We start from the raw sequence: 27,597 nt of genomic DNA on the forward strand, positions 1-27,597 counted from the left end.
TCTCACCACAGCCCCCAGGGTGTTTACCAAGTGTTTGGCAGTGGTGACAGCTCATCTGAGACATCTAGGATTCCAGGTGTTTCCTTACCTGGACGATTGGCTCCTTACCGCCCCCACCAGGCATCTCCTCATTCAAGCCAGGGAGGCTACCATAACCCTTTTAAAAGGCTAGAAATTACATTAAACTGGGAAAAATCTGCCTTGCTGCCCTCACAGCGTGTTGTATTTATAGGCGCAGTGCTAGACTCTGTTCATATGAGGGCCTTTCTACCTCTAGAAAGGATAACAGTGTTGCAATCTTGGGTCCAAGCTTTGTTGCCCTGCAAAAAAGGTTCAAGCCAGGTTAGTTCTTCAGCTATTGGGATCCATGGCGGCGACCATCATGCTAGTGCCCTTAGCCAGGATACACATGCGAATCCTCCAGTGGCTCCTTTCAGTCCAGTGGTCCTTTCAAAAATTCCCTCTCTCTCATCCAATTCTCCTCACGGAACAATGCAGACAGGATCTCCATTGGTGGCTATGTTCCTCCAACCTGGACAAGGGGAGGAATCTAGTTCCTTTGTCTCCTGCTGTCACAGTGACCATGGACGCTTCCCAGATAGGGTGGGGGGGGCATTATTTGGGCAGAACGGTCCAAGGCATGTTGCAGGATCACGAGGTACACTTACACATCAATGTCCTAGAGATGAGAGCAGTGGTATTAGCGTTGCAAGCACTCCAGAGCTCTCTTCCCCGGGGAACGATTGCTATTCACTGACGCCACCATCATGTCAGTTGTGTGGTACCTGAACAAGCAAGGAGGAACCAAGTCTTATCCCCTTTGCAGAGAAGCCATGAGAGTGTGGAATTGGGCAGTGTCTTCCCAACGGTTTCTAGTGGCAACGCACATTCTGGGAAAATCCAACGTGATAGCAGACAGGCTAAGCAGAGCTATTCTGATGCCCTATGAGTGGTTTCTGAACAACCGAGTTGTGACTCGGATATTCAGCAGGTGGGGTCAGCCTTGCTGCGATCTCTTTGCCAGTCCTCTCAATGCCAAATGCAGCAACTACTTCACCCTGATCCCCCCACAGGGGGAGTCACCCAGGGATGCACTAGTCCACGGTTGGCCTCCCGGTCTGCTCTATGCCTTTCCTCCGTTTTCTCTGTTACCAAGAGTGATTCAGAAAGCCATTTACTTGGGAAGCAAGATGATTCTAATTACTCCACACTGGGCCCGCCAAGTCTGGTCCCCCTTCCTTCAGCGGTACACAGTGGATGGTCCTTGGACTCTGGATCCAGTGCCAGACCTATTGACTCACATGTCAGGACAGTTCCACCCCTCCCTACAGTCCCTCAGGTTGACAGCCTGGCTGCTCCACTTCCATCATTAGTTAGACTACATTCCCTTTCGCCTGAGGTGGTGCATATCCTATCGTCATCTCGCAAGTCCTCCACCAGAAGAATTTACACCAGCAAATGGAAGAGATTTTCCACCTGGGCTGAGGCCGAAGGCCTGGACCCTTTCACAGCCCCTATATCGGTGGTCTTAGACTTTTTAGCTATGCTCTTCTGACAGGGCTCCGCTCCCTCGACCATTAAGGTGTAGCTGGTGGCCATTTCTAACTTCCATGTATCCTACGAGCCTGCTGTTATGGGCCATAAACTTTGCAAGGCCTTTTTGAAAGGAGCCTAGTTACTTCGCTCTCCTGAGTCAGAGCCCGTCATGCCATGGGATTTAAATCTGGTGTTGCAAGCCATCACTTCTCCGCCCTTTGAGCCAGCTGCCACTTGTGAACTAAAATTCTTATCCTGGAAGACGGCGTTCTTGGTGGCCATCACTTCAGCTAGAAGAGTATCAGAACTTCAAGCGTTGTCCATTAAGCCCCCGTATTTGATCTTCCATAAGGTCAGGGTATCCTTGAGACTTAATCCGTCCTTCCTCCCTAAGGTGTCTTCCACGTTTAACCTCCATCAATCCATTGAGTTACCTGTGTTTTTTCCAAACTTCTCCAACAAAGCGGAGTTCAATTTTCATCAATTGGATGTGCATAGACAACTGAGATTCTATTTACACAGGATGAAACATGTAAGAAAATCGGATCAATTGTTTGTATCCTTCTCAAAGAATAGAACGGGTGGCCCTGTTTCCAAGTGCACAATTTCTAAGTGGATTAAGGATTGCATTTCCTTTATTTACTCATCAGCAGGCAGAAATTTACCATTCCCAGTTAAGGCTCATTCCACCAGGGCAGTCTCAACTTCAGTAGCGTATCATGCCAAGCTTTCCTTGAATGACATTTGTGCAGCGGCCACCTGGGCTTCTCATTATACCTTTATCTCTCATTACAAGCTGGACGTGGCATCTAGAGGCCGGGCTTCCTTTGGTTCCATGGTTTTCATGAGTATTTTCCTATGAGCCTCCCGGGTTAGAGGTGTTAGGGACGCTGTCCCATCAGTAATGAATGTAGGCAATTTAGGACCACATAACATCAGTTAGTTATGTACTCACCATAACGATCGATGTATGTGATCCATCTCGCCTACATTCTTACGTACCCTCCCACCTGCCCCCTTCCTGAAGGATTTGGAGGAAAATTGCTCTGAGACCCTTCAAAATTGTTTTTTATTCCTTTTTCCTGGTGGGTGATATTCCTCTTAGTGAGGTTTGTGTATGTGGAGTGATTGCGATGTATGCAAACAAGATCTGGGGGTCGGGGCGAGGTGCATCCTGGGATACCGGTTAGCCCAGCCAATTAGAGACTTCGTGCTAGAAAATAGTCGGCCGAGTCAGAGCCGATTCTCGGCTCCAAACCCATCAGTAATGAATGTAGGCGAGATGGACCACATACATCAATCGTTACGGTAAGTACATAACTAACTGTTTTGCATTAACAATACATCTTTCTGCAGAAAATATAGTGTGAAATTCTAATGTCTGTCCATTATGGACTGACAGTAATCTTCAGTAATTTACCAGAAAATCAAAAATTTTATCAAGGAGCAGAGCAAAATTATGAGACAAAATCAGGGGCATTTTGTAAAATCAGAGATAACTAAGAGGTACAGCTGGTAGAAACAGTGTGTCCCTCTGACAGAAGATAAAAGCCTTTAAAAGTTGTAAGATACTTTGTTCTGTCACACTTTATGTTCTTAAGTATAGCAGAGCGAACTTTTAACAGCTTTTAAAAGCTGTTTCACATTCTGACACTGTTGTTTGCTTTCTGGCACTGTCCAGTGTTAATCCATGGCATGTGACCTGATCTTGATGCTTAGGGTTTCATTAAGGCTTTGTTAACCACCACTAAACACAGTTAAGGTTAGGTCTCATTGATAAGTTTTATCTTTGTCCATTTTTAGAGAATACTCATGGCAATCCATGCACTAGAAAGTGATTTAAAGAAAATATTACTCAGTGCTTACTGTTAAGAATATAGTTTCAGCTACATCAAATGCAAATGTTTTTTTCTGTACTCTATAAAACTAGGGTTTCTGGAAGCTAAAGCTACATAAGTAAAACTCAAATTGTACATATTTAATATGCCTTTAGGAAAGCATAGTTTCTCAGTTCTTCTATTTGATTTATCATTAGCTTTAGACATATCCCAAACTACAGTTGCACAAGTGATTGAAATGTAAGAAGGTATTGCAAACATAACTGATAACCTTTTAGTGTTGCATTAGATACAAGAGAACATAACATGAGACTGATAAATCTTATTAGAATGAAATGATAGATTTTTAACTCAGTCAAGCCTATAGTGGCTTTTTGTATCCTTCTAGTTAACACCCATAGCTCCTTATGGTATCCAGACAATTTTTTAGTCTGTCTTTCTTAACAAAATGAGTCACCGTTTAATAATAGGTAGTACTAGACGGTGTATTTAACACAATTATACTAATACTGTTAATCTCAGATGTCCTGCAGTGGAGAAATTAACCTCTGATTTCCCCTTATCATTCATATTTTCATAACTACATGCTATTAAGGGGCATAGTGTGAAATGTCCTGGTGGGAGAATGAAAAGTACATTATCAATGTGCAATTACAGTACACTGTACTAGAGATACTGGTAGTTATTTGCTAGTAATTATGAAAATATTAAACATTTTCATATGTACTTAATATTTCTAAAGCTGGGTGACCTAAAAACTATTAAATGGCATATGAAACCTTACACGATGTTGAAGAAAACTATCATTGATATTTGCACTCTAAGCTGCACATCTTGAAAGATATTCAGGGTTATTTATATTATTAATCATACAAATAAGCATAATTCTTCATGTTTCTGCAAATATCTCAGTAAGCGCACACACAGAAAGGAGCTTTTTGCTGTTATGTCAAAGTTTATGTCTGGCTAACAAAATTAAGTTGACAAAAATGCATTTAGGTTTTACAGTTTCCAATATATGACAATTTATTTTGAACCTTCAGAGAAAAATATAATTTTGGGCTTGTATGCATAATAATATAGTATAACACTGATGTAAAGACTGTCACAATAATGACTATTACCAATGCAAAGGAGACTTTTTACTGATAACATTGATGCTTGTACTATTTTAATAGCATTTATTGTTCACAAAATATTTATATTTCTTTGTGTTATGTTTCTGAAGTTGATTTCCCAGAAAATGCTTGGAATGTAAAGGTGTGTGTGTAGGCTGCTAGAGGTGTGACATTCCATATCACATAGGTGTTAATGAGTTTAAAAGAATATATGGAAGTGTAATTTGAGGGAAAAGTCTGAAGTACGTGGCTCCCACTCTAATGTCAGAGTGACAGAAGCCAAAGTTTAAACAGTAGTATAAATGGCAAATCAGAAGAAAAACATACCTTTATGAAATTTACAGAAGATATTCAATGTCTTGCAAAGTTTATACCTAATATGTCTGAGATAACTATGCCTTGTAAAAAGCTGTAAGAACAGCATGTAGCTTCAGAATGGAACTATGAACACGAAACATATTTTGAATTGTTCAAGAAAATGGTAATAAAAGCACCTAAACTGACATGCTGTGATGTAATGAGCCAGTTATTACAGGCAGTTGTCTTACAGAATATTATAATAATAGTGTTCATACTGGAAAATGTACTAGATACTATGAGCTGAGAGCATTAACAGATGCACAGAAAATACGTGCTGAAATAGAAAAAGAATTATCAGCAAAAGTGTATAGCTCTGAGAAGTTTGCAAACTTTTTTATAAAAATGAAGTGGTAGAAGAAATAAACTCAAACATTTTTGCAGAGCTTATTCAAGCATGATCTAAGCAAAGTGCCATGGGATTACAGGGAATCTTACTTAATCTGCAGAAGTATGACCTAAAAGTGAATTATAGATTGGGGAAGATATTACACATAGTAGGTACACTGAGCAGCCTATATTTACCATATCAAAAAGGAATGTTACTGGAAGCAGAACTAGAGATTTTTTTGGATGGTAGCTCCAGTTGCCAGTGACAAAGAAGTAGAGGAGTTTCAGAGATACACTGACAGTGAAGTTACCAAATTAAGTGACAATTAGAGAATGGCAGTAGAATACAGAAAGGAAATCCATTTATTTCAAGAGAGAATTAAGTTGTTTGCAAGGCTCAATTATTCAAAACTAATATGATTTTTATAGCTAACCAGATAAGAGAAAAGATGTTGAAGATAATACTTGTATTACCTCTTAGAATAGTGAATTTCAGTTAAAAAGCAGTGGACACTGTAGCTGTACTGTGTATATATTGTGCTTTGTATGCTGTTCCTTGGCCTGTGTAGGCTTTTCCCATAAAGCAGCTTGTATTTACTTTTTTATTGTTAGCAACCCTATCACAAGACTAGTATTGATAATTACATTTTGTGCTCCACACTGCCCAGTCCAGTTTGCTAAAAAAATATAATTGAATTCCATATAAGACTGTGAGGCTGCTTTACTTTAGTGCTGCTTTCCTGTCGTAGAATTACATTGTAAACAAGTAAGCACAAATACCGCTATGAGTAAGAAATTATTGTGTTCATTTTGATACAGAATTTCAGCCCTCACCTATAAACACACTTGTTAGCTTCTCTGACAGACAAGTAACTCTCTGTGTCTGTGTTTTGTTCATAGACATGCAGATCACCTAATAATAGCTTCCTGCACTCCACAAGTTGATGCAGTCTCGTCAATTCACCTTGATTATGGGCCTTATTTGTGGGTTTAGAGATTGTTACTGTGCTGTCTTTGATAAGAAAGTATATGTTTTTTGCAGTAAGTTGGAGTGAGAGTTTCTAGTAGAGAGATGGAAAGGTAGAAGGAGTCATAAAGTTGTTAGAACTGGGGTGGATAATGGTAGATATTTCCTAACCTCCTCTATTACTGCAAAAGCTGTTCTGAGTTTGCCAATGTTCTCCTGAGTCTGCCAAAATATTTCTAAGTTTTGCAAAATTTTTGTGTGTTGTGAATATTTCTCAAGTTAGTGAACTTCTTTCCAAGGGTTCCTGATATTGCAGGAATTTTTTATTCTGTTGTAAAGCATTTGTTACTGTACTTGAGCTCAAAGCCAGTTTGTTTTATATTGGGTGGGTTCTTTTGCACTCTGGTGGGAGCTGAGAGCTAAATTCAACCAATCCAAGGTTGGAACTACTGTTTGATAGCTTATTGTGTTTTTATCTGATTGCCCTGAGGGTTTAACTTTTTGAAAGGCTCTGTGAGATTGTACTCGTTTATTCAGAGCTGGCATTCCCTGTGCTTCCATTTAAGCAAACCACTCCAGTTTTAAATCCTCTATAGGAAACACTCTTCATAGTCTCCCACTGTTCTCAGCTGTTTGAAGAGCTGCTAGTTTGTGCAGGGGATGGTACCACTGCAGGTTATCTAATAGTATACTACTCAACACTCTCACTTTTACCTTTAAGGGACTCTCCCTTCCTACCTCCCATCTAGAAATTTTATTTCCTTGCCTTAGATAGCAGAGGCCAGATTCAGACCTGCAGAATCTACACTGTTTGGTATAATTGTGCTCTTAAACCAGCATCTTACATTAAGAGGATCTCCCTGCACCGTTGTGACAGAAGTATGTAGCTCAGGACCCATCTGAGTTGGGGATTGCTGGAGAAAGGCTCAGTTTAGGGCTTTCCCATTGGCAGTCATGTTAAAACTGTTTAAATTTGCCTGTATACAAGCCTCACATTTGCACAGGTTTGCGTTCAGTTTACCAGAGCTGTTCAATGTTTGGCAACTTTTGCCAGAGGTCTGGAGTGCATTTACACTTAAATCCAAAGCATCCACTGAAAAAAACAACTGAAAAATAAATATATTATAAGCCAGCACTGCACTTTGATAACTGTATTTAATTGAATTACTGCTTCATTTTTGCTGTTTGTGACTTATTCCAGCTAGCCCACTTGCCTCCCAAATACCACATTCAGAAAACTCTTGCCACAATGGATAGGCAGTTTCCCATAATTTCTCCTGCCTGCTTGATTGATATGGGTATCTTGAGGCAATGTAGAAGTTGCTTCATGTATAGTGACAGCCATTTACTCCTAAATCAAATTGACAGTCTATGTGAGAGATGCAAATACACTGTTGAATTGGAGTAATTTCTCTTATGTAAAAACAAACTAGATATCAAACAGGTTGTCAGCACATATGCTTCACTTCTCACACAAATCTCACATGTCACACAAAATTAGGTCACTAAACATAAACCCACATATGCAGAGGTGCTCACTAAAAGCCTACCAAAAGAAGCAAGACCTCTCAAATGCACACCACCCACACTCACCATTAAGCACAAAGAAACCACTGCACATATCAACACACACACACACACACACGCACACACACACACACACAGACACACACACGTGTTTAAAAAAATAAGCCTCTAAGGCAAAACACGTCAAATGTCTTGGTCCTAGGCTACTCCATAGTGAGAGACACAGATGTCCCCCTCACCAGACTGGACAAGGAGAAGGTCACAGTCAGCTGCCTATCAGGTGCCAGGATCCAATAAATCATGCATGCACTCAAGTCACTCAACAAGAAGTACTGTTTTGACTTTGTCATAGTCCGTGTTGGAGTGAATGACTTGAGACATATCTCTCTTGACTAAATGAAGAGAGACATGACAGAACTCTCTGATTATGTGTCCCATACTGGTATGTCCCTAACACTAAGCAGTATCCTACCCTCACCCAGGATTATGCCACAATATAAACAAAAACTGATTGACTTCAACAATTGGCTCAGCTTCTAGTGACAGTCCAGGGGGATCCAGTATCTGTCAGCCTGGGAAGATATGGTAGACAGGCCTCGCTGCTTTGCCAGAGATTGTCTACACCTGTTCCCTGTAGGCTTTTGAATACTGGCAAAAGACCTTGCCTCCCCCATAGTGCCTTTTTTAGGCAATGTCACAACAACAAATTTTCCAAAGTAACACAATCTAATTGGGACAAACTCAGAGTCGTGCTGCTTAATGCTAGGAGTTTAAACACAAAACTGCACACCCTGGAAGCACTTCTCATCCTGGAGGATTCTGACATCTGTGCAGTTACCGAGACATGGTTCAAGGCCACTGAGACCACCCCAGCCATGCAAGGCTACAATGCCTTCCACATCTTCAGACCTCAAAATGAACATGAAGGAACCAAATGTGGAGGTGTATCAATCCTTATTAAAACGAAATTCACTTTGAGATTGGTCAAACAGCATGACTCTGTCAAACTACTCCATGTCCAATTGACTATTGGGAAAGTACCATACCACATCATTGCTAGCTATAGATCCCCCACCATGAATCAGGATAAGCACACCACCTACCTTGATTTATTGGAATCCCTTGCCATGCTACCTAAAATCTTAGTCATGGGAGATTTTGACTATCCTTACATAGACTGGGGGACAAACATGAGCAAAAACATGCTCACCCAGAGATTTCTGGAGTCTGTTAACACAAATGCTCTGAAACAGATAGTCTGTACCCCCAGTAGAGGCTCTAATATTCTGGGCATAGTACTCACCAACATGGGAGAGTCACTGTACTTCCCCATGCATGATGCCCTTCATGGTTATGTCAGACCACAAATCAATCTTGTTTGAAGTAACTGCTGGAATTGACAACCTCATAAGAATAAAAATTATATATAAAAAAAAAACTTTACCAAAGGTAACTACAACCTACTAAGTGATGGTATAAAATGCTTCATACCACCCACAATCACAGACACCAATGATCACTATACAGAAGTGCACGCAAATGCCCTCTACAAATACTTAAGCAACTGCATAAACTCTGCTGTACCTGACAGGATCAAAACCAGGTGTTCCCATAAAAACAAGTCACCATTGTGGACTTCAAATATAAACAGATTATATACGAAGAGGAAGAAACTGTTGTCCAAAAGCAAGAGGGATATCACTCTGCAGAGGAGGAGTTCCCTCTTAAGTCTAAATAAGAAAATCAGAAATCTTGTAAAGTGTTCTAAAGCAAATTACAAAACTAAAATCACATCCATAGCCAAGGATAATCATAAGGCATTCTTTAACTATGTCTGAAGTCTAAAAGGGAATGCCCAGCTATGTGCCAAACTGGTTGTAGATGGGATCACTCATACTACACTGGAAGATGTCACCAACCTGCTAGCTGACAGATTCAGAGCAAACTTCACCTCCCTATCCACACCTGCCATATGCCAAAGCATACCTGACACCAGCCCTTTGCCTAGTATCTCTAGAGAACAGGTAGTCTCAGTGCTCGCCCAGGCCAAAAACACGGCCTCAGTGGGACCAGATAATATCCCAAGTGGTTTACTAAACAATCTAAAACAAGACCTAATGGACCCACTTGATGTTCTCTTTAATCGTAGCTGGATATGTTCCTGTAGAATGGAGAACAGCAACAGTAATCCCTCTGCACAAAGGGGGGCCATCAACTGACCCTGGGAACTACAGACCCAAATGTCTAGCCAGCCTTATCTGCAAGGCCATGGAAAGAATTATCATGGATCTTATCAACAAGGACATAGACAGCCTCCAAATGCTGGACCCAACCCAGTTCGGCTTTGTTAAGGATAGATCATGCTTATTAAACCTGGTAAACTTCTTTGAGAATGTCACCAAAGCCATGGACGAAGGTAAGACTGTACGTACAGCCTATCTTGACCTAGCCAAGACTTTTGTTACAATTCCCCACTCTGGTGTCATTGAGAAACTCTCCCAGATAAGGATTAAACCTTACGTTACTAGATGGGTAACTAATTGTCTGACTGACAAAACAAACTCTTTCAAAATTGGTGACTCTATGTCCACCAGTAGACCCATCACCAGCAGAGTACCAAAGGGGTGTGTCCTGGGCCTCTTTGGCATCTATTTTTCAGAAGTCCAGGCCAAAGTAGATGGTCTTTGGCTAACCAAGTTCGCTGATGATTGCAAACTGGGACTAATCACTTAGTCCCCCCAACAATGTCAACATATTACAAGAAGGGCTAACACAAAGAAATGATTGGTGCCAAAACCATTGTCTAAACTGAATGCAAAAAAAAATACATTATTATTCCCTTTGGCAAAAGAGAATTCCCTACAAATTACAATATTGACAGCACCCCCCCTCCAAGTTTCAACCCAGTGGTGTGAGACATGGGAACGCAGTTTGATAGCAATCTGAACTTTGAGCACCAAGTTTCCACAGTGGTAAGGAAAGCCTTGTATGTAGCGCACCTCATAAGCAAGGGCATAGCATCCAGGTCAAGGGACGTTATAATGCCACTGTACTCAACCCTCATCTGAGACACCTGCAGCAGCTGGGGATACCATAGAGGTTTCTCTCTAAGAAAATACAGGGACTCCAACCCATGACCTATGTGGACAGGCTGAAAGCTCTGTCACTTTACTCTGTATCTTATAGGCTGTTGAGAGGTAACTTGTGCCTGGCCTATAGGGCAATCTCCAACCCTGCCCTAATTGAAATGCTGCACATCCGCAAGTCAAATGGCACAAGAGTCACTCTCTCTAAGGATCTCAACCTACCTTATGAAATTAACAGAACATACTGGAGAGACATATGTCTCCCAGAGACTGCTGCTTCTCTGGAATATATTTCCTGTTCACATAAAACAGAGCTCCTCATTGACCCTATTCAAATGCAACCTAGATAATTGGGTGGGAGACTGCAAATTCACCCCTGGGGTGGCACCCATGTCCCTCATGGATAGGGGTAGCCGATGTTGATCACAGACATGCTCTGTTCATAAATTTGTTCTGTGAACTACTCAAAAAGAAGAAACAGGGATACTTGGGATTAACATACTAGGCTTGTAAAAGCTCTAGGGCCGCTATCCTAGTAACCTGCTATGAACCTATAAAGTTATAGAATGGAAATTAGAAAGACATCAATTTTATGGAAGACAGTAAAGTAAGAAGCTAGAACTGTAATTCAGGGAGCATTATTTGCTTTGGAAATAACAGAATATTTTATATGGTTATAAATATGGAGCAGTTTAAATGACAGAGATTAAAGGAAGGTGAAGGTATGAGCTAATGCATTTAATTACTAAAGCTAAGTTGTGTGTTGTACTGGACAGAAAGAACCACAAAAGGGAAGAACAAATTTAAGGCAATACAGAAGAGGAAGAGATGAGGCAGGAAGTAATGGTCATCAGGTAGATAGACGTTAATTGTAAAATGGATTGTCTGGTCCTGGAAAGTACAGCGTATCTTCCCCAGCCCAAAATCAGGCAATCTGTACATTGCAAACAGGTGAATGGAAAAACAAGAAAAATAAGATGCTCTAGACAATAACCATCAAACTTTTAAACTGCACTGTTTTACCTGTTTGTGGGGAAAAACATAACTTAGTAACCATTGACACATACTTTTTAAGTTAATCAGCAATGAATGATTGTAATATTCAGAATTATAAAAGGTCATAATAAAGATCAGGAACAGACCAGTAGAAGTTGAAAAAAAATTAAGGAAACTCAAGGATGGATTTTCTGGGGGTTTTTTTTGGTTTTTTTTTTTTGAAAATCACATTCCTTTAATTTGTTTGTGACTTGATTATTAATGCAAATTCAGAGCACAGGTTAGGGAAACGTGCTGGCATTGCCTCCTTACTGGAAGACACAGTCCCAAAGAATGTAGTACAGTTAGTAATTCATTGAACAGTAGCACAAAGCTCTAATACTGTGATATTTAAATATACAAAACTTAAAAATGTATATATAAATTGATATATTCAGTTAAATTAATATAAAAGGTAATAAATGTGCTTATATGTGTAAAAATACAAACTTCACAAACACATCAAACTATTAGTTTGAAATTTAAAATACTGCAACCTGGGCAATCATTAAATTTCATTAGCCCTTTGTTTTAAGACTGGCATAATGGATATGTTGTCATTCAGTTTAGGGGGACATGTTGCATTTAATCTAATTTGCCAGTTATATTCAATTTTTTCTACTCTAAGTTTGTCATCTCCACCTCTTTCACTTGGGATCACCCGATCTAGTACAAAAAAGTAAACTTAAAATTGGGGCATATGATACTGTGGGTAAACAGGGCATTGTGTGTGTCTTTATTTTTAATTGCCCTAAAATGTTCTGCTATTCTGTCTTTAAGCCTTTGTATGTTTTTTCCTACATAAAATCCTGGGCAGGTGGTTCAAGTGGCCAAATAGACCAACATGGTTGAGTTGCAACAACATCTGCCCTGGCATGGTATGGACCAAGTACTGTCATGTATGGGACATCATTAACATATTTACAGTATTTGCATGCCCCACATTTGTACATAGTTGAAATTATTCTTTTGGAGAATGGCCTCTTTAAAATGTTTTTAATATTTTTTCCCTACAGAATACCACTCTGGGTGTCTGTCCCAATCTTTCTTTCATGTTGGTATCAAAACTTGTATCCCATACCCTCCTGATAATTTCCAATGTTATGGGTGTTTGATGGTTGTATCTCAATATGAGGGCATCTGATTTATGGGGTTTAACATTTTTCTGTGGACATTGATGTCCACCCCATAAAATAATGGGAAAGGAAGTATTTCTCCTCCTTCATATTTCATTCTGTACCTCCAGAAGTCGATTCAGTGGGTAAGCTCTATCCAAAAACATACCAATTAAGGTATATATCTCTTCTTGGTATGTCACGTTGTCACTAGTCAAACATGACAACCTTATCATTTGGCCCTTAATAATGCTTTTTCATTGGTGGAATGGATGGCAACTTTGATAATGCAGTAATGAATTAGTATAGGTTTCTTTCCTAAAAATGTTACTTTGTAAACCATTCAACATTTTTGTAAGATGAATATCAAGAAAATCTATCATTTCACTATTCCAGTTGCTGGTAAATATAAAAAAAAGAGGTAGTAGTGTTTAAATACTCCACAAACTGTTTAGCATCATTCTCATCACTTTTCCATAATATTAATATGTTGTCCCAAAACTGTTATATAGGATTATTTGATCCTTATAAGGAGACTGGAAAACAAACATTTCTTCCCAATTTCCCAGATTTGCAAAGCTGATGTCTGGTGAAATATTTCACCCTCAAAACTCAAATAGGTGTTCTTAACACCATTTCCATTAAGGCAACTAGGGTATCAATTTTTACTACATTTAATTTTCTACTTTTTACAAGGCTCTCCCTAAAGTAATTTAAACCTTCATCATGTGGAATAACTGAAAAGAGATTTACCACATCTATGGTAAGAAAAGAAAAAAATGTTAAGGTTCCTCATAACACTCAAACGCTCAAGACAATGCCAAGAGTCTTTTAGTATGTGTTCAGTCCCAGGTACAACCTGTTGTATTCCTATATCCGCAAATGATGCCATGGGCTCAGTTTTCGAGCCCTTTGCCGCCACTATTGGTCTAAATGGGGTTGTTAATATTTTTGTGGATCTTAGGGACCCCAAACACAACAGGCGTAACTGGGTGTTCCACATTAAAATAATTAAATTAACTTTCATGTATTACCCCTTGGAAGAATGCATCTAGCAAGAACAAATCTATTCTATGGTAGGCAATATTCATCTCATTTTTAGAGACTCTCTGATATGTAGAATAGTCATTTAATATTTCTTGCATTTTTGCTACATAGTCAAAGTGAGACATAATGACAACCCCACCCCCCTTATCTGGCTTCATTATTCTCACTTCACTTTTATTAGCCAGTTCAAATAAGGCATTTCTTTCTTCAATGTTAAGGTTGTCATTATTACTAAAATTACCTGTTTTTACCATTTTTTTCCTTATTTCATTAACACACAATTTTCAACAATTATTATATCCTTATGAACAGGAGGTATGAATGTACTTTTCCTTTTAGGTATTATAGGTAGTAAACTTTTTTCATTGTTCTGGTCATTAAAAAACAATGTCAAATTCAATTGCCTAGTAAACAGTTTAAAACTAGTATAGACATCTACAAAGACTAAATAAAATGCAGGGACAAAGATAAAACCTTTACACAACAAATTATGGTGCACATTTTTAATTTTCAAGGCACTGTAGTTGTAAATTGTAAAGCCATCTTTTTTACAAATGTCAGAAACAAATGTAAGAATGCGTTCAGTTCAGCTCGATACCTTGTAACCACCACTCTAAAACGCAAATGCACATCCAAATGTCCCAAACAGTAAAAAAAAAAAAAAAAAAATCCATGGTTATAAGTAAAAACAGCAATACAATTTATTCCACAACATTCACAACGTTAAGCGCTTTCACTCACTAAAATGTGAGCTTCATCAGAACTGATGAAGTCTGCTATTAAAGCTCTAGAATGAGACAAAACCATAATAGTACTTATAAGAAAGGTGCTTAACAAAGTTGTCTTTTCCCCAATTTCAGAGTGTAATCACAGCACCCCACACACTACAAAATAATTTTGTCTGTACGACCATGACTGCATCTTATTCTCTGTGCAGTGGGACAGCTCATGTGCTGCACATCACAACTGAGCTTCCTTCCCCACATCTAAATACGCACTCCTTTTGTCTTTATATCAAATCTTAGAGGAACATGCAACCTACCAAAACTTTCACTATATCTTAAAAATGTTAAATTTCACAACACCTACATCTCCAGTCAAGAGGTGTATAAATGCTTCACTTCCTAGATGAGTGCCTCATCTACAAGTGATCACATCAAAGGTTCTGAAGTACCTTGTACGCATGGCTGAATAAACTCCTATCCTCCCCAGCCAGCTCCTACAGGCACCCAACCTACTCCTCAAACTCTTGTGGCCTGTAGCATTGCTAGGTCTTTATCCCTCAAGGCCATGGAGCTGGCCTTATTGACTTCAGTATTAACCTTCTAAACCCCATCAACACAGGTATTAGAGACCATTGCCAGCCATGCTCTAACTCAGCTTATTAATGAAGCCACCAGATCAAATGTCAAGACTGGAAGTCACTTATTGACCTTTGGTAACAAATAATCCTAACTTATTCTTTAATCTCACTGCCCACCTGCTAGTATTAGTGACCTCTGCCACATGACATTTACTTTTAAATACTACTTTAAACAAATCTTCTTCAATCCTAATCAGCTTCCATTTCAAATTTCAAAAGAACACAAACAGTCTGACAAATGAACTAAATGAACTTGCACAGACTAATTGGGGTCCTTTCATCTCAGAGCAAGGCCCCCACAACCTAGCAGACTCACTCACTGATTATCTACTTTATCTTTAATGTACTTTTTTTCAGATATCTGTAGACCACTTAAACCTCGTCAAAGTCAGTGGCTTGCTAAAGATCTAATCTCTCTATATAGACTAAGAGACAAGACATAGGAACACTGGAAATCCTTTCTTTCATCAGTATACACGCTTCAGTTTACTCACCTTAGAGACCTTGCAAAATAAATTACAACATGCCATAAAAACAGTTTCCTCAATCAAGCTTAATCTACTCTTCAGCTTAATCAAGCAAAACATATCTGGAATTTAGTTATCATAGACTGAAGACAATTTAATAACTTCCTTAAAATGGAATTATTTCCATTGTCTCATAATCATTACTTCCAAGACTTTCTACCCTTGGCAGTATACCTAACTCTTACAATAGTTCCACCCCTCTTGGCCCTGTCACCCTATTCTAATTCAAAAATATTAAATCTAAAGATATAGCTGAGTTTCTTGAAAAAATCTCAACAACTTGAAACAGCCTAGAAAAATCTTCCAAAAGGGTCACTTATCCACTAATTAATATTTACCACTAAGAAAACCAAAGCCATGCTGTTAATGGCTTCTCAAAAACTGAGTAAGTCTATGACTAGTTGGACTGTTACTGCTTTCACTCTTTAACCTAAAGAAACTGTTCAACAATACAGATACCTTGGCATTTAGCTTGACTCCAACTGATCCTATAAAAATGTATCTGATATACAAAGCCCAAAGTAAACAGTCTGCTCTTGTGGTCCAAGAAAATTTCCCACTGAACATACAGTGGCCATTTATAAAGGAGTCCTACTTCCTCAGTTCAGGTATGTTCTGCCCATCATTGAATAGCTTTAAAAAGAATTTCAAATCACTGCCAATACCTATAATTGCATCTGCCTGTTTATGATGGTGCCCCCTAAAAGAAAACACCACAATTCTTGCTAAAGCTGAATTGCTGCCTCTGCACCTATGAACCAACATTTTTGTACCAGGTCTAGTTTTTAAACTTGTTTCCCTTTCTAGCAAAACAGACTGCATGAGAAATTAGCCCCTTACAATCTAATATTAATTTCAGCACATACCACCAATCTGCAACCCTCTTCTAAAGTCTACACTCTACCGTATACTTTTTCTCCATGCTCATCCCCAAAGTTTGTTCATCCAGTCCATGTCTGACCAAACATCTATTTTTTTCATACTTTGACTTTGAATTAGAAGTCTTCTTATGCAAACACAATTTAAATGCTTCCAGAATAATGCAGTCACATAAACCCTTCTCCAGTCACTTACTCTTTCTGAACTAGTCTACTTTATTTCTACATCTTACTCACCTAAACCCTTCCCCCAATCACTTACACTTTCACAACTAGTCTACTTTATCTGTACATCTTGTTCACCTTCACCTATAATACCTGCATCTGTCATGTCTTGTCCCTTAATATCCCTTCTTTAACCTCTTTTCTGTCCTCTCCCACTCTTCTACCCCCCTTTATCATGCAGCCCCCTCTAATATCTTCTCAGATTCTTCCCAAGATGTGTATATACTATAAATAGTAGCCATGGGAACAATACCTTGCTTTTGTTTTTGTACTTTTACTCTAGATTATATTATCAATGTATATGTGATATCTGTACTTGTTATAGATAAGTGTGTACTACTCTATTTGGTCAATATTTTATAACCTCTGTTACTATGCACCACTTATTGTACCAATCCTTTGTAATCATGGGCTAAGTCTGAAAATGGCACAGTCAGATTAGTGCTCTACTTTTAAAACAAATAAAGATAAAATAAAATAAGTTTTCTGCTATTTGGTTGAGAAGTCTCTGGCATACCTTATGGAGATTCATTATTTTTGGAAATACTCAAGGAAGTTTTGGAGGTTAGGTAAAATACTTAGGGCTGCAAGACTTCTTACTGAGATAGATTTTTGAAACTTATCCTTCATTCATGTCCTGGTAGTAAACTAAATTTATATGCTGGACAAATAGAATGTCCTCAGGCCTGTAGACAGGAAAGCCTTACTTTGTAGGAGGAAAGACATGAATTAAGAGAGCAAAAGAGTGAAATTTCATTTAAAGTTTCAGGCACTATAAATTTCATTTTAAGGCCCTTTCAAATATAAATGTGAAGCTAAGTATCTCTCTCCTCTGATTGTCAGAAACAACATAAGGCTTGATGGACTCCATTCCTTATTCTACCACTGGTTTTTAGGGTTTGTATAAATTCAACAAAAATTATGAATTTCTGGTCTTTTCTCGGTTTCTGCAGAAAAAATATAGCCTATGGAGTATTGGATTATGTAAAAGTGGTATGCCCATTCTTTCATGGGATAATGTTCTTGTGAATTCCATAGAAAATATGAGTAGTTTGTTATTCTGAATTTACAAAGTTTTGTTGATTAGCCTATTTTTAAGCAAAAATACTCCACTTGTTTTGACAAGTGCTATAGGATTTATTTTCATTCATGTAAGCTACCACCAGTTCTTGCAGAAGGTACCACAGCCTAAATCGCATCACAATTATGACACATTAGGTATGCAGCTTTATCTTATGCTGCACTGTGGTGTCAATACTGGAACATGAATCCAAGTACCTAGTGTGGGCATAGAACCCTCTAACCTCTGATGTTTCCCATCTCAAATGCAAATATGTTGCCTGATAAACTACTAGCAGTTATATGAAGTGCTTCATACGAAGCATGACAGTTTTCATCAAACGGTATAATTGCTGAATGTTTACAATTTCACCAGTTTCAACAAATTATACCTGCAAAGGGTCAGTGAGTCACATATTTCAGAACTGCAGTTTTATCTTTGCAGTATCAATATCAATCAGTCGCCTAACATTACGGATCAAGGAACTGAGGATTCCAATCAAATTGATGGACAAGGCTATACAGAAGTTAGGAGAAGTGAAAGACTGTTTAATTTAAACAATCAAAACAACCAACTCAGCTTAAAAAATCAAAATTTTCACGAGGTAAATCAAACGGGGGCAAGACCCAAGCAGTGGCACAACAAAAATCAGAGGAAAACAAAACAGAGTTCGAAGAGGAACAAGACTTGAATTTACTGACTGATGGTATTAATGAATTTCATGACACCTTTGAGCAGTGTATGAGTCCTTTTGTCACTGGGTCTTGTGATTTTTTACTTGCTGATGAGTTTGACACAGTACCTCCTAGTCTTCACCTTTTTTAGACCAGGTGCCAGTGGGAAGTAAACCCACCATCATTACCAATAAGACAAGAGACTTTAAAGTCTTTAATTTTTCTTCTATTAGCATAGACCTGGATATGGTGGAGTTTTTATCTAAGGGTAATACATATATTCCTATGCAGAATTTTGATTTAGTGAGAACTATCATAGATTTAAAATCTTTCACAAGGAAATTGAACTTTAACCTAATGATGGGGTCTAACACAGTAACAACACAAAATGACCAGTTTAGAATTCCTAGTACATTCAGTCCTCCACTTCACCCACTTATTCACGTGTTTGAACAAATGTGTGAATTAGACATTCATTTTAACGTCAAACACAGGAATAAGGACTACTTGCGTGACTCCACCTCACAGAAAGAGAAGGAATACTTGGAATTTATTAAATTACACGACATTAGAGTTTGTAAGCCTGACAAAGGAGGGGGGCTTGGTAATTTTTGACAATATAGTTTATTACAATCAGATGGTAGACTTGTTGGATGACCCCGCATATGAACTTAGTTCTCGTTCAGAAACAAACCATGCTTATAGAGTAATTAAGAACAGTTTATCAGATATGTTTATAGAGGGGCGTATAGAACAAAATATATTTAACTACATGTCTACACAATTTCCAAGGTACCCTTACCTCTTTGGCATCCCGAAAATACATAAAGACTTGCGGAACCCACCTATGAGACCCATCGTTGATGGACGTGGGTCGCCTACTTACCCATGTGCCAAGGTGATTGACTCTATTTTACAAAAATGTTTGAAATTTGAGCAACAAATTTGCAAAGATTCCTGGTCATTTTTGGAGAAGTTGAATGGTTTGGACTTTCATCCAAACTACAACTTCCTTACTGTGGATGTGAAAGACCTCTATACCAGTATACCCCATGATACTGGTATAGACTGGATAACTCAAATATTGATTAAGAATAGAGCTACATCTGAGGAAATTTCGCTTGTAATTGAACTTTTGGAAATCATATTATACAATAATTTTTTTATGTTTGGCGACAACTTTTTTCTCAAAAAAACAGGTGTGGCGATGGGCTCTCCTTTTGGAGCAAGTATAACTAACTTGGTGATGGCCCACTGGGAGTCTGAGTACGTTTTTAAAAATGATAGTATTAAAAACAGTTTGGTCTTCTATACATGGTACCTAGATGATATTTTTATTCTGCTCAATGGTGACAAGGAATTTAGTGAGATAGTAGTAAACACTTTTAGTACCTCAACCAACTTCCTTCGTTTTACTTCTATCTTTGATATGAATAAGATAGCATATTTGGATATCTGTTTAACAAAAAACTTTATTTTGAAATGTTATGAGGCTAAAATACACAGGAAGGAAACATACTCTAACACTTTCCTCCACTTCACGAGCTGCCACCCTTTCCATCAGAAACGCTCAGTAGTTAAGGGTCAACTAGTGAAAGCAGCTTGTATTGTCACCACTGAACACGATTTTCAAGAGGAATGCCAACTTCTAGAAACAATGTTTACACATAGAGGTTATCCATTAGAATTAATTTCTGAGTTAATTTTTGAGGTTGGCCAAAACGTGCAAAAGGAATGTACAAACCTATCTTGTCTACGGAAAAGAATTCTACTATTCAAGAGTCTGTATCAGACAACATAGGAAGTATTACATCAGTAGAATTGAGCGACCCAGCCACACCTAATTTATTAGGAACTAAGTTTATTACCACTTACAACATATTTAGTCACCACTGCATAGGCATATTATGTAAAAATTGGGGTATTTTTGCAAGTAACCCAGGTGTATTAAATAAGTTAGGAGAATATCCTGGTACCACATTCAGGAAAGGTAGGAACCTGAAAGCATTATATGAACAACGTAAGAGGAAGCAACCAAAAACTGCTGGAATGTACAAATGCCAGAATTGTAATTATTGTAACTTAATAATAGACTCTAATAGATTTCAAATATATAATTTTCAATATAAACTAAAGTGCAGGGCTAATTGTAACACTAAGATGGTAGTCTATTTAGCTCAATGCCAGGGATGCTTGGCATTTTACATTGGTAAGACGGAGAGGAGACTTCGCGACCATATGTATGAGCACCTATATGCCATCAATAAGAACAAACAAGATAATGCCCTAGCTAAACACATAGCAAAATTTCCTGGACACCATTTCAGATTTCTAATTATTGATCAGCCAGTATTTGATGAAAGAGGTGGCCATGTACCACTACGATTGGAAGAATTGGAGTTATTCTGGCAGATCAGACTTAATACTTATAGTCCACCAGGCATTAATGAAACTTGTAGCCTGAGCAGTGTGTTAAAACTTAAAAGTCTTATGAGATGACCTCATGATGATCCAGTAATACTGTGAAAAAGAATATTTTAATTGTTTATTGAATCTGTATTTAAGTATGATTGTACTTTAACATAGACTGTATATAACTTAATTAGCAAATACAAGGAGAAGTAAAGTGAATGCTAACACTTGTATAGTTAGTTTTCCTGTTCATTTGCATTAAAATTTATTATAGTACAAGTTTACATACACTTATTAAGTTTATAATCTGCAGTATACTCATTTTAATATGTTTTTAGAGTGTGTACTATATTTATGAATGTTTTCAACTTTTAGTGGATGGTATTTTAATTAAAAAACTTATTGATTGTAAATGTTAATTAACTAATTAGCTAATTAATTTAGAGTGGAAGGTATATATACCCACACTGAGTATTTACGTTGTCTGATGAAGTTTGCTGACAGAGCAAATGAAAAGCGCTTTACCATATTAAACTTTTTGGATTTTACTGGCGTGCCACTAGTCTTGCTTTCACCCGCTTTATTTGTACTTATCTTTGCAGTATGTTTGATAAGAAGCAGATCCTGTCTATACTTAAAGAACAGGTGACTGTATTGTTATGAATTTGTTTTACTTCATGTAACTGTGTCTTTACTCATATTCTTCAGATTTTCTTCCTTGCTGTGCATAATTTAATCTAGGATCATTGCCAAAAGTGTACATATGCATTCTGTTACATATATTGCTGCTGTGTATAAATTAGATAGGATCATTGCTTATTAGAAGTATACTACCTTCTGTATGTGAAATGAATATGTGAATGTGTTTACCTCTAACAAGTTTTGACAAAAATTGGCTTCTTACAATATTTAACATCTACTGATTGCATATTTAATGTGTTTTCATTTTTTTTTTTTTTGCATTTTTACATTACTTAATACTGTTTATTTTTCTGTTATCTGTCTTCTGGATTGTGACTGAAAAGGGTCTATTTTGTATCATTCATCCTTTTCCATTAATAAATGTAATTGAAAATGAAATAAAGAAAATATGTTAACTCTGTGATTAAAGAATAACTAAATTTAAGGGGTCAAAAAGCATCATTAATTATTTTCTATTGTATGGTGTTATAGAAGATTGGTCATAATTCTGGATGTAGAAACAATTTGCCTTTTATGAGAAGATCAGTGATATGGCATAGTAAAAGCTTTTAAAGGCATTTGCAACAGCATATTTTAAGGAAAACAGATACATTTGTATTTAACCATATGTAGTTAGCAACTCTAAATGTCATTGACCCAAAAATGTTGTACTTTTGTAATGAAGCAGTCTTTTTTTCAGATATTTCTTCATACACTGATGTGTACTGATACTGGTTTTGATCTTTCTTATTCTGTTTTTCTGTTGTTTTTCTTTCTTCTTTTTCCCATTGTCTATTCTGTCATTTTCCTTCTTCCATTTTCTGTCTCTGTCTTTCTCTGTCAATCTGTACCTCCCTCTGCCTACAGTTGTTTGTGCCCAAGGTCTCCAAGCAAAAGACAAAACTGGTTCCAGTGACCCCTATGTTACTGTCCAAGTTGGGAAGACAAAGAAAAGAACCAAAACCATCTATGGAAACCTGAACCCTGTCTGGGAGGAAAGCTTCCATTTGTGAGTTTCCTTAAGCCCGCTAGATTTAATGTTGATTTTTTTTTTCAGTTATTATAATTTTACAACATAATTATTACAGATAGCACTTAACAACAATATCATAGTTTAACTACACAACACTTTGAGGGCAGGAGTATCTCAGGATTATGTCTGATCCAAAGTAGCACTTTTATTTTACTTCATTAAGTATCACATTTAATCCAAAGTAACAGTAACCTTACTGTATTAAAGTTGAATGGATGGATATATACATATATACGCATTGAGGTATTCATAAAAAAAGTAACACATTACCCTTTGTACTTTCATGCTATTTAATTTAAATGTCTTCGATTTTATAGCATTAAATAAAATGCTGACTTTAATAACAGAAAATGTTTGACTAACCCAGTTGGAACAGGAGATGAATGCATATTCTGCCATTAGTAATCTTAGATTAATAAGGGACCAGGTGCTGGGGCTAGCCAGAGAGATTTGAATCCCAGTGGCTGATGACCAAGTTCTTGCACCAGAAGGGATTGACTGTTGCAGTCTACTGCTTGGTATTTTATTCGTGTTGTCATATTCATTTGTTTATCAGTGTTGTCATATTCATTTGAATGGAATATAAATACAAGTGGATGCATGCTTGTACACTTCATTTAGTCTTCATTGCATGGAGACAGCAGCCCTAGCACTATAAGGAATCTTAGGTAATAAAAATAAATTTACCAGATTTTCTCCTGACTAACAGTTATGGCTGTCTACATCCTGGTACATGATGCTAGTAGGTGCAAAGGCTACAGAAATGTAATTCATGAAAGGGGAATACCAGCAAGGTGCATATAAAGGCAGTAAGTTAGGCTAGAGCCCTGGCTAATGGATTATGGCAGGATATAAAATAATAGGGAGGTATATGCACTGATTTATTGCTACCTTTGAGATGGATGGTGTCACTAGAACCTTGCCAGTGAATCAGAAGCAGCCTTTAGAAAATTTAAGAAAGACTGTATTATAAAGTTATTAAATATATTTTAGTAAGTCTTATGTAAGCTTATGGGAAGAGAACACGTGTTAAAGATGATGTTGTCAAAAAGAGACTTATTGGCTTTGTGAAATTTGAGAGCAAAGCTCAACTGTGTTATTAGCATAAGATGTGGTCACTATTAAATAAGGGGCTGTAAAAATAGCTGTAGACTACAGCGACATGGAAACCAAGAAGTTAAATCTAGCATATATAGAATATGCTTATTAAAAACTGTGATGGAATTGACTGATTCAGTGTAATAGTATAATATAAACAGCAGAAGTCAAGAGGTTCCAAAGAGTTGTAAGGACATTACATCACATTTTGCTGTATACCTTTTTTGTTAAACTTGTAATGTGTTGATCCAGATGTTCCAGCAAGACTCAATCTGTATTTCAGATCTGCATTTCTTTCACCCCTGGAAATAATCCTCAAAATATTCTCAAGGATTCCAGTAATTTAAACTTTATATTAGGAAAAAATGGAAACAGATGATCCGCTGTGGAGACCCCTAACGGGGACAGCCGAAAGAAAAACAAGAAGATTAGTTTCTTTTGTTTGTTTTATTCTTTTTTTCATTTTTTTTTTCATTTTTATTTATTGTATTTGTTAACTGGGGTGAAACACTGATCCGGTTGTACATTTTCAGGCACATTCCAAGGATATATTAGATCCAGTCAAATGGAAGTAGCAACTTAAAGCAAGCGATGGATAAAAATAAGCAAACATATTTTAATTCCAATAATTAAACAGACTGTTTCTAGTAAGAGATTACTCTTTCAGTAAAATCAGTAAGAGACATAATTATATTACTTGCATACTTAATAACCTCATATAGAGATATTTGGTCTTGCAGGTTTTTTAATCCCCCCTTAGACAGGACCGAGCCCAATGACTCTCCTCCCTGCACCCAATCAACCAATTCATTTAGTGGCAGCAAGAGCCATGAATCCTCAGACAAGTTGAGAACCTTACACCCCATTCTTTCCTGCCTGGGAATCCCCAAGTCATTATCTCCATTCTGTAATGACAGTTAGGTGGTAGGCAGAGGGCCAGCTTGCAGGTCCTAAAGGGCAGCCTAACATTTCCTCTGGCAGAGCACCTCCCCCTCACAGTGATGGCTCTTCTGAGCTCTGCTACAGCTGACCTCCAAGGGGGAAACATGCCTGCCCATGCTGACTTCCTGCTGGCGTGCTCTGCAACATGAATACAGCAATATAGGCTTGTTAGGCTCACACTCCATGGGAGTAACACCTTGTACTCCTACTACATATCACCAATGTTATGAGCGAGAGGAACCTCCCATCCCCCAAGATGTGCAAGCTGGCAATGGCTGCCCTCCCTCCATCCTTTGATGTCAGTTCTTATAGGCACTGAGTCACTGTTCAAACTCAGCTTATCTGCAACATAGTCAGGGCTTTATCCCTGTATGACAGGGAGCTGGCCAGCATTTTCTATTGTTGCATTAATCAAGAAATGTTTTCTTTACCTGTGTATATGCATTTGTTTACTTATTTTCATATTAGGAACAAGGCTGGTCACTACTATACAAAGCCCATTTGCAAAACAGACCCAGTAGAAAAATTCAACTATGCAATAAAGAGTTAAAGATATAAAGGGTAATTGTTACATGCATGTGGAAAAAACTGTTTACTGTCTTTAATTTTAACAACTGTTTAACAACAGTTTCAGACAAAATTTCAGACAACTATGCAAATCTTCATCAGTAACTCTATGATTAATCAATAAATCATATTGTAGTGTGTGGCATTCTGTACTTGACTCTTGATTTGTGGCACTTCATCTTTTGGAATAACTCATTACAGGGTTAGTAAAATGTGGAACATCAAACACTGAAGCAAGGTCTGACACCTTTTTAGAACTGGTTGTAGTTTTTAGTTAGTTTTAAATTAATAAATTGTAGGGAACTAGATTATCACTGGTAGTGAGAGCCTGGTAATATGCCTTTTTTAATTGGCCATGCATACATCGGCATGTTTTCTGATTGTGCTCACTCAGGCTAGACTGCAGTCTATACCTTTTTTATCCACACAGTCTGTCCACAAGCTAACTTATTGCAGTACTTTTAATTGTTTTGGGGGTGGAATGTAAAAAGTATGGTATTTGTGCTTGGTTATTGTTTGGTTAAGGTAGGGTACTTATTTTCTTATTTTTTAGATGTTTTGTGCATTTTCTGAATTTAATGTAGAGTATGTAATGGTGGCAATTTCAGATTTTGTGCAAAACAAAGAGCTATTCTTAGGGTATTGTTCTCAGCTGTTATGTTGCTTTTTCCAGGTTGTTAATTCTGTATTCTACATTGCAGAAGAAATATAAATTAACTAGCCATTTAACAGTATTCAAAATTGTCACCTTGCTAATGAGTAATTAAATACATAATATAAACAATGCAAGTATATATACATATGTATCAGATATACAAATAAAGCTTTAAGAAGTAGAGGATGCAGACAAAAGAGGAGGACTGAAACAAGATACCAAGATACAAGACATAGATACTTATTTGTATTAAGTATAAGGATAAATGTAATAACACCCTTCCAAAAAGCCAAAGGAGGCCATCAGTATTGGAAACTGTAGCTATAATTGTACCATGATACTTCTCATATGATGATAGCGCACATAATAAAAGCACATCTGACAAAACAGTGTGTGTTCATTTGGAGAGAAATAAAAGTAAAAGAAAGTAATGCAGAAATATGTTATTGTTCTAATGTGGTCAATTCCCCAAAGTCAACACAGGTAAGACAAAGGCAAAATAAAACAATTATTAAGGGAATCCCAAAAAAGGGAAAGAAAGAGAAGAAAGGTTAACAGAAAGGAGGCTGTCTAAGAATAAGACATTGTAGGTAATAATTTGGTCTGTGGGTCTGAGATGCAGCAGTCTTAATATGATCAGTCAGTTAATTAGTGATCTGTCTTAAAATGCAAAGACTAAAACCTTCCCCATACAGACAGGTCATTTAAAAGAGGTTGTTAAATTTTTTTTAGATAACCTTTGAAGAATCAAAATGTATGACAGAGACAGATGGGCTAGATGCTGTCCACAGTCCTCCCTTATTTATATATACTAACTTCATGGTCTCATAATTATGAAAAAGTGTAAAATCATTTCATATGCTCTTAGGTTCTTACTTCTAAGAAACCATTGAGGAGCCTAGTCTAATTTTCCAAGAGCACTGTTTGGTTAACTTACTTAGAGTCACACAGTATCCAAAGGAAGGCTTTGCAAATCAAACTCTGGATTACAGGAAGTAGCTCATTAACACGTCATAGGAGTAGCTGGCTGTTAAGAGCCGAAGATTAATGTTGTGAGCTACTAACTAGTTTCATCCTATAGTCCCTGGTTTGATTCCATCTCCTTCCATTTACCCACCGTATGTCTCTGAACAAGTTACTTAATGAGGCAGGATTCCTGTGTCACGCCGAAAAGAGGCATATGTTCTCAGTGGATTAACCCAGCTCATGGATAAAATAACATGAAATAAAATAATATCCCCTATAGTAATTTCTCCCCATATGGGTGTTGAGTGTCTCAAGAGCATGGCATAATGGAAAATAAGTTAATCTATGGATTTGACTAGTTTAATTTTAGTTAGCTGCATCAGAAAGTGGTCTGTGTTGTGATATGTGTTATATACTTTTCTTTTTCTATGATTTTTTAATGGTGGAATCGCAAAGTTGTCTAAGGCTTGGAATTCCCAAATTATTGGATTCTAAAACCAAACACTTGATTGGATTGATTATTATTCTCCCAAGTTGTGTAACTCTGGAGCAACATTGAG

The 27,597-nt window shown here is 37.5% G+C and overlaps 1 protein-coding gene across 1 annotated transcript in view; it reads left to right on the forward strand.

Annotated features, from left to right (window-relative positions):
- Positions 1-27,597, forward strand: part of UNC13A (unc-13 homolog A) — a 5,702,976-nt gene that overhangs the window by 3,994,517 nt on the left and 1,680,862 nt on the right. The window contains exon 18 of the mRNA XM_044054109.1: positions 22,644-22,785. Within this exon, the coding sequence (XP_043910044.1) occupies positions 22,644-22,785 (142 nt within the window). The remainder of the gene's footprint in view (positions 1-22,643; positions 22,786-27,597) is intronic.

Source organism: Protopterus annectens, chromosome 13.part0, assembly GCF_019279795.1.
Source record: "Protopterus annectens isolate FY-2018-M chromosome 13.part0, PAN1.0, whole genome shotgun sequence".
In the NCBI taxonomy this organism is placed as follows: domain Eukaryota; kingdom Metazoa; phylum Chordata; order Ceratodontiformes; family Protopteridae; genus Protopterus; species Protopterus annectens.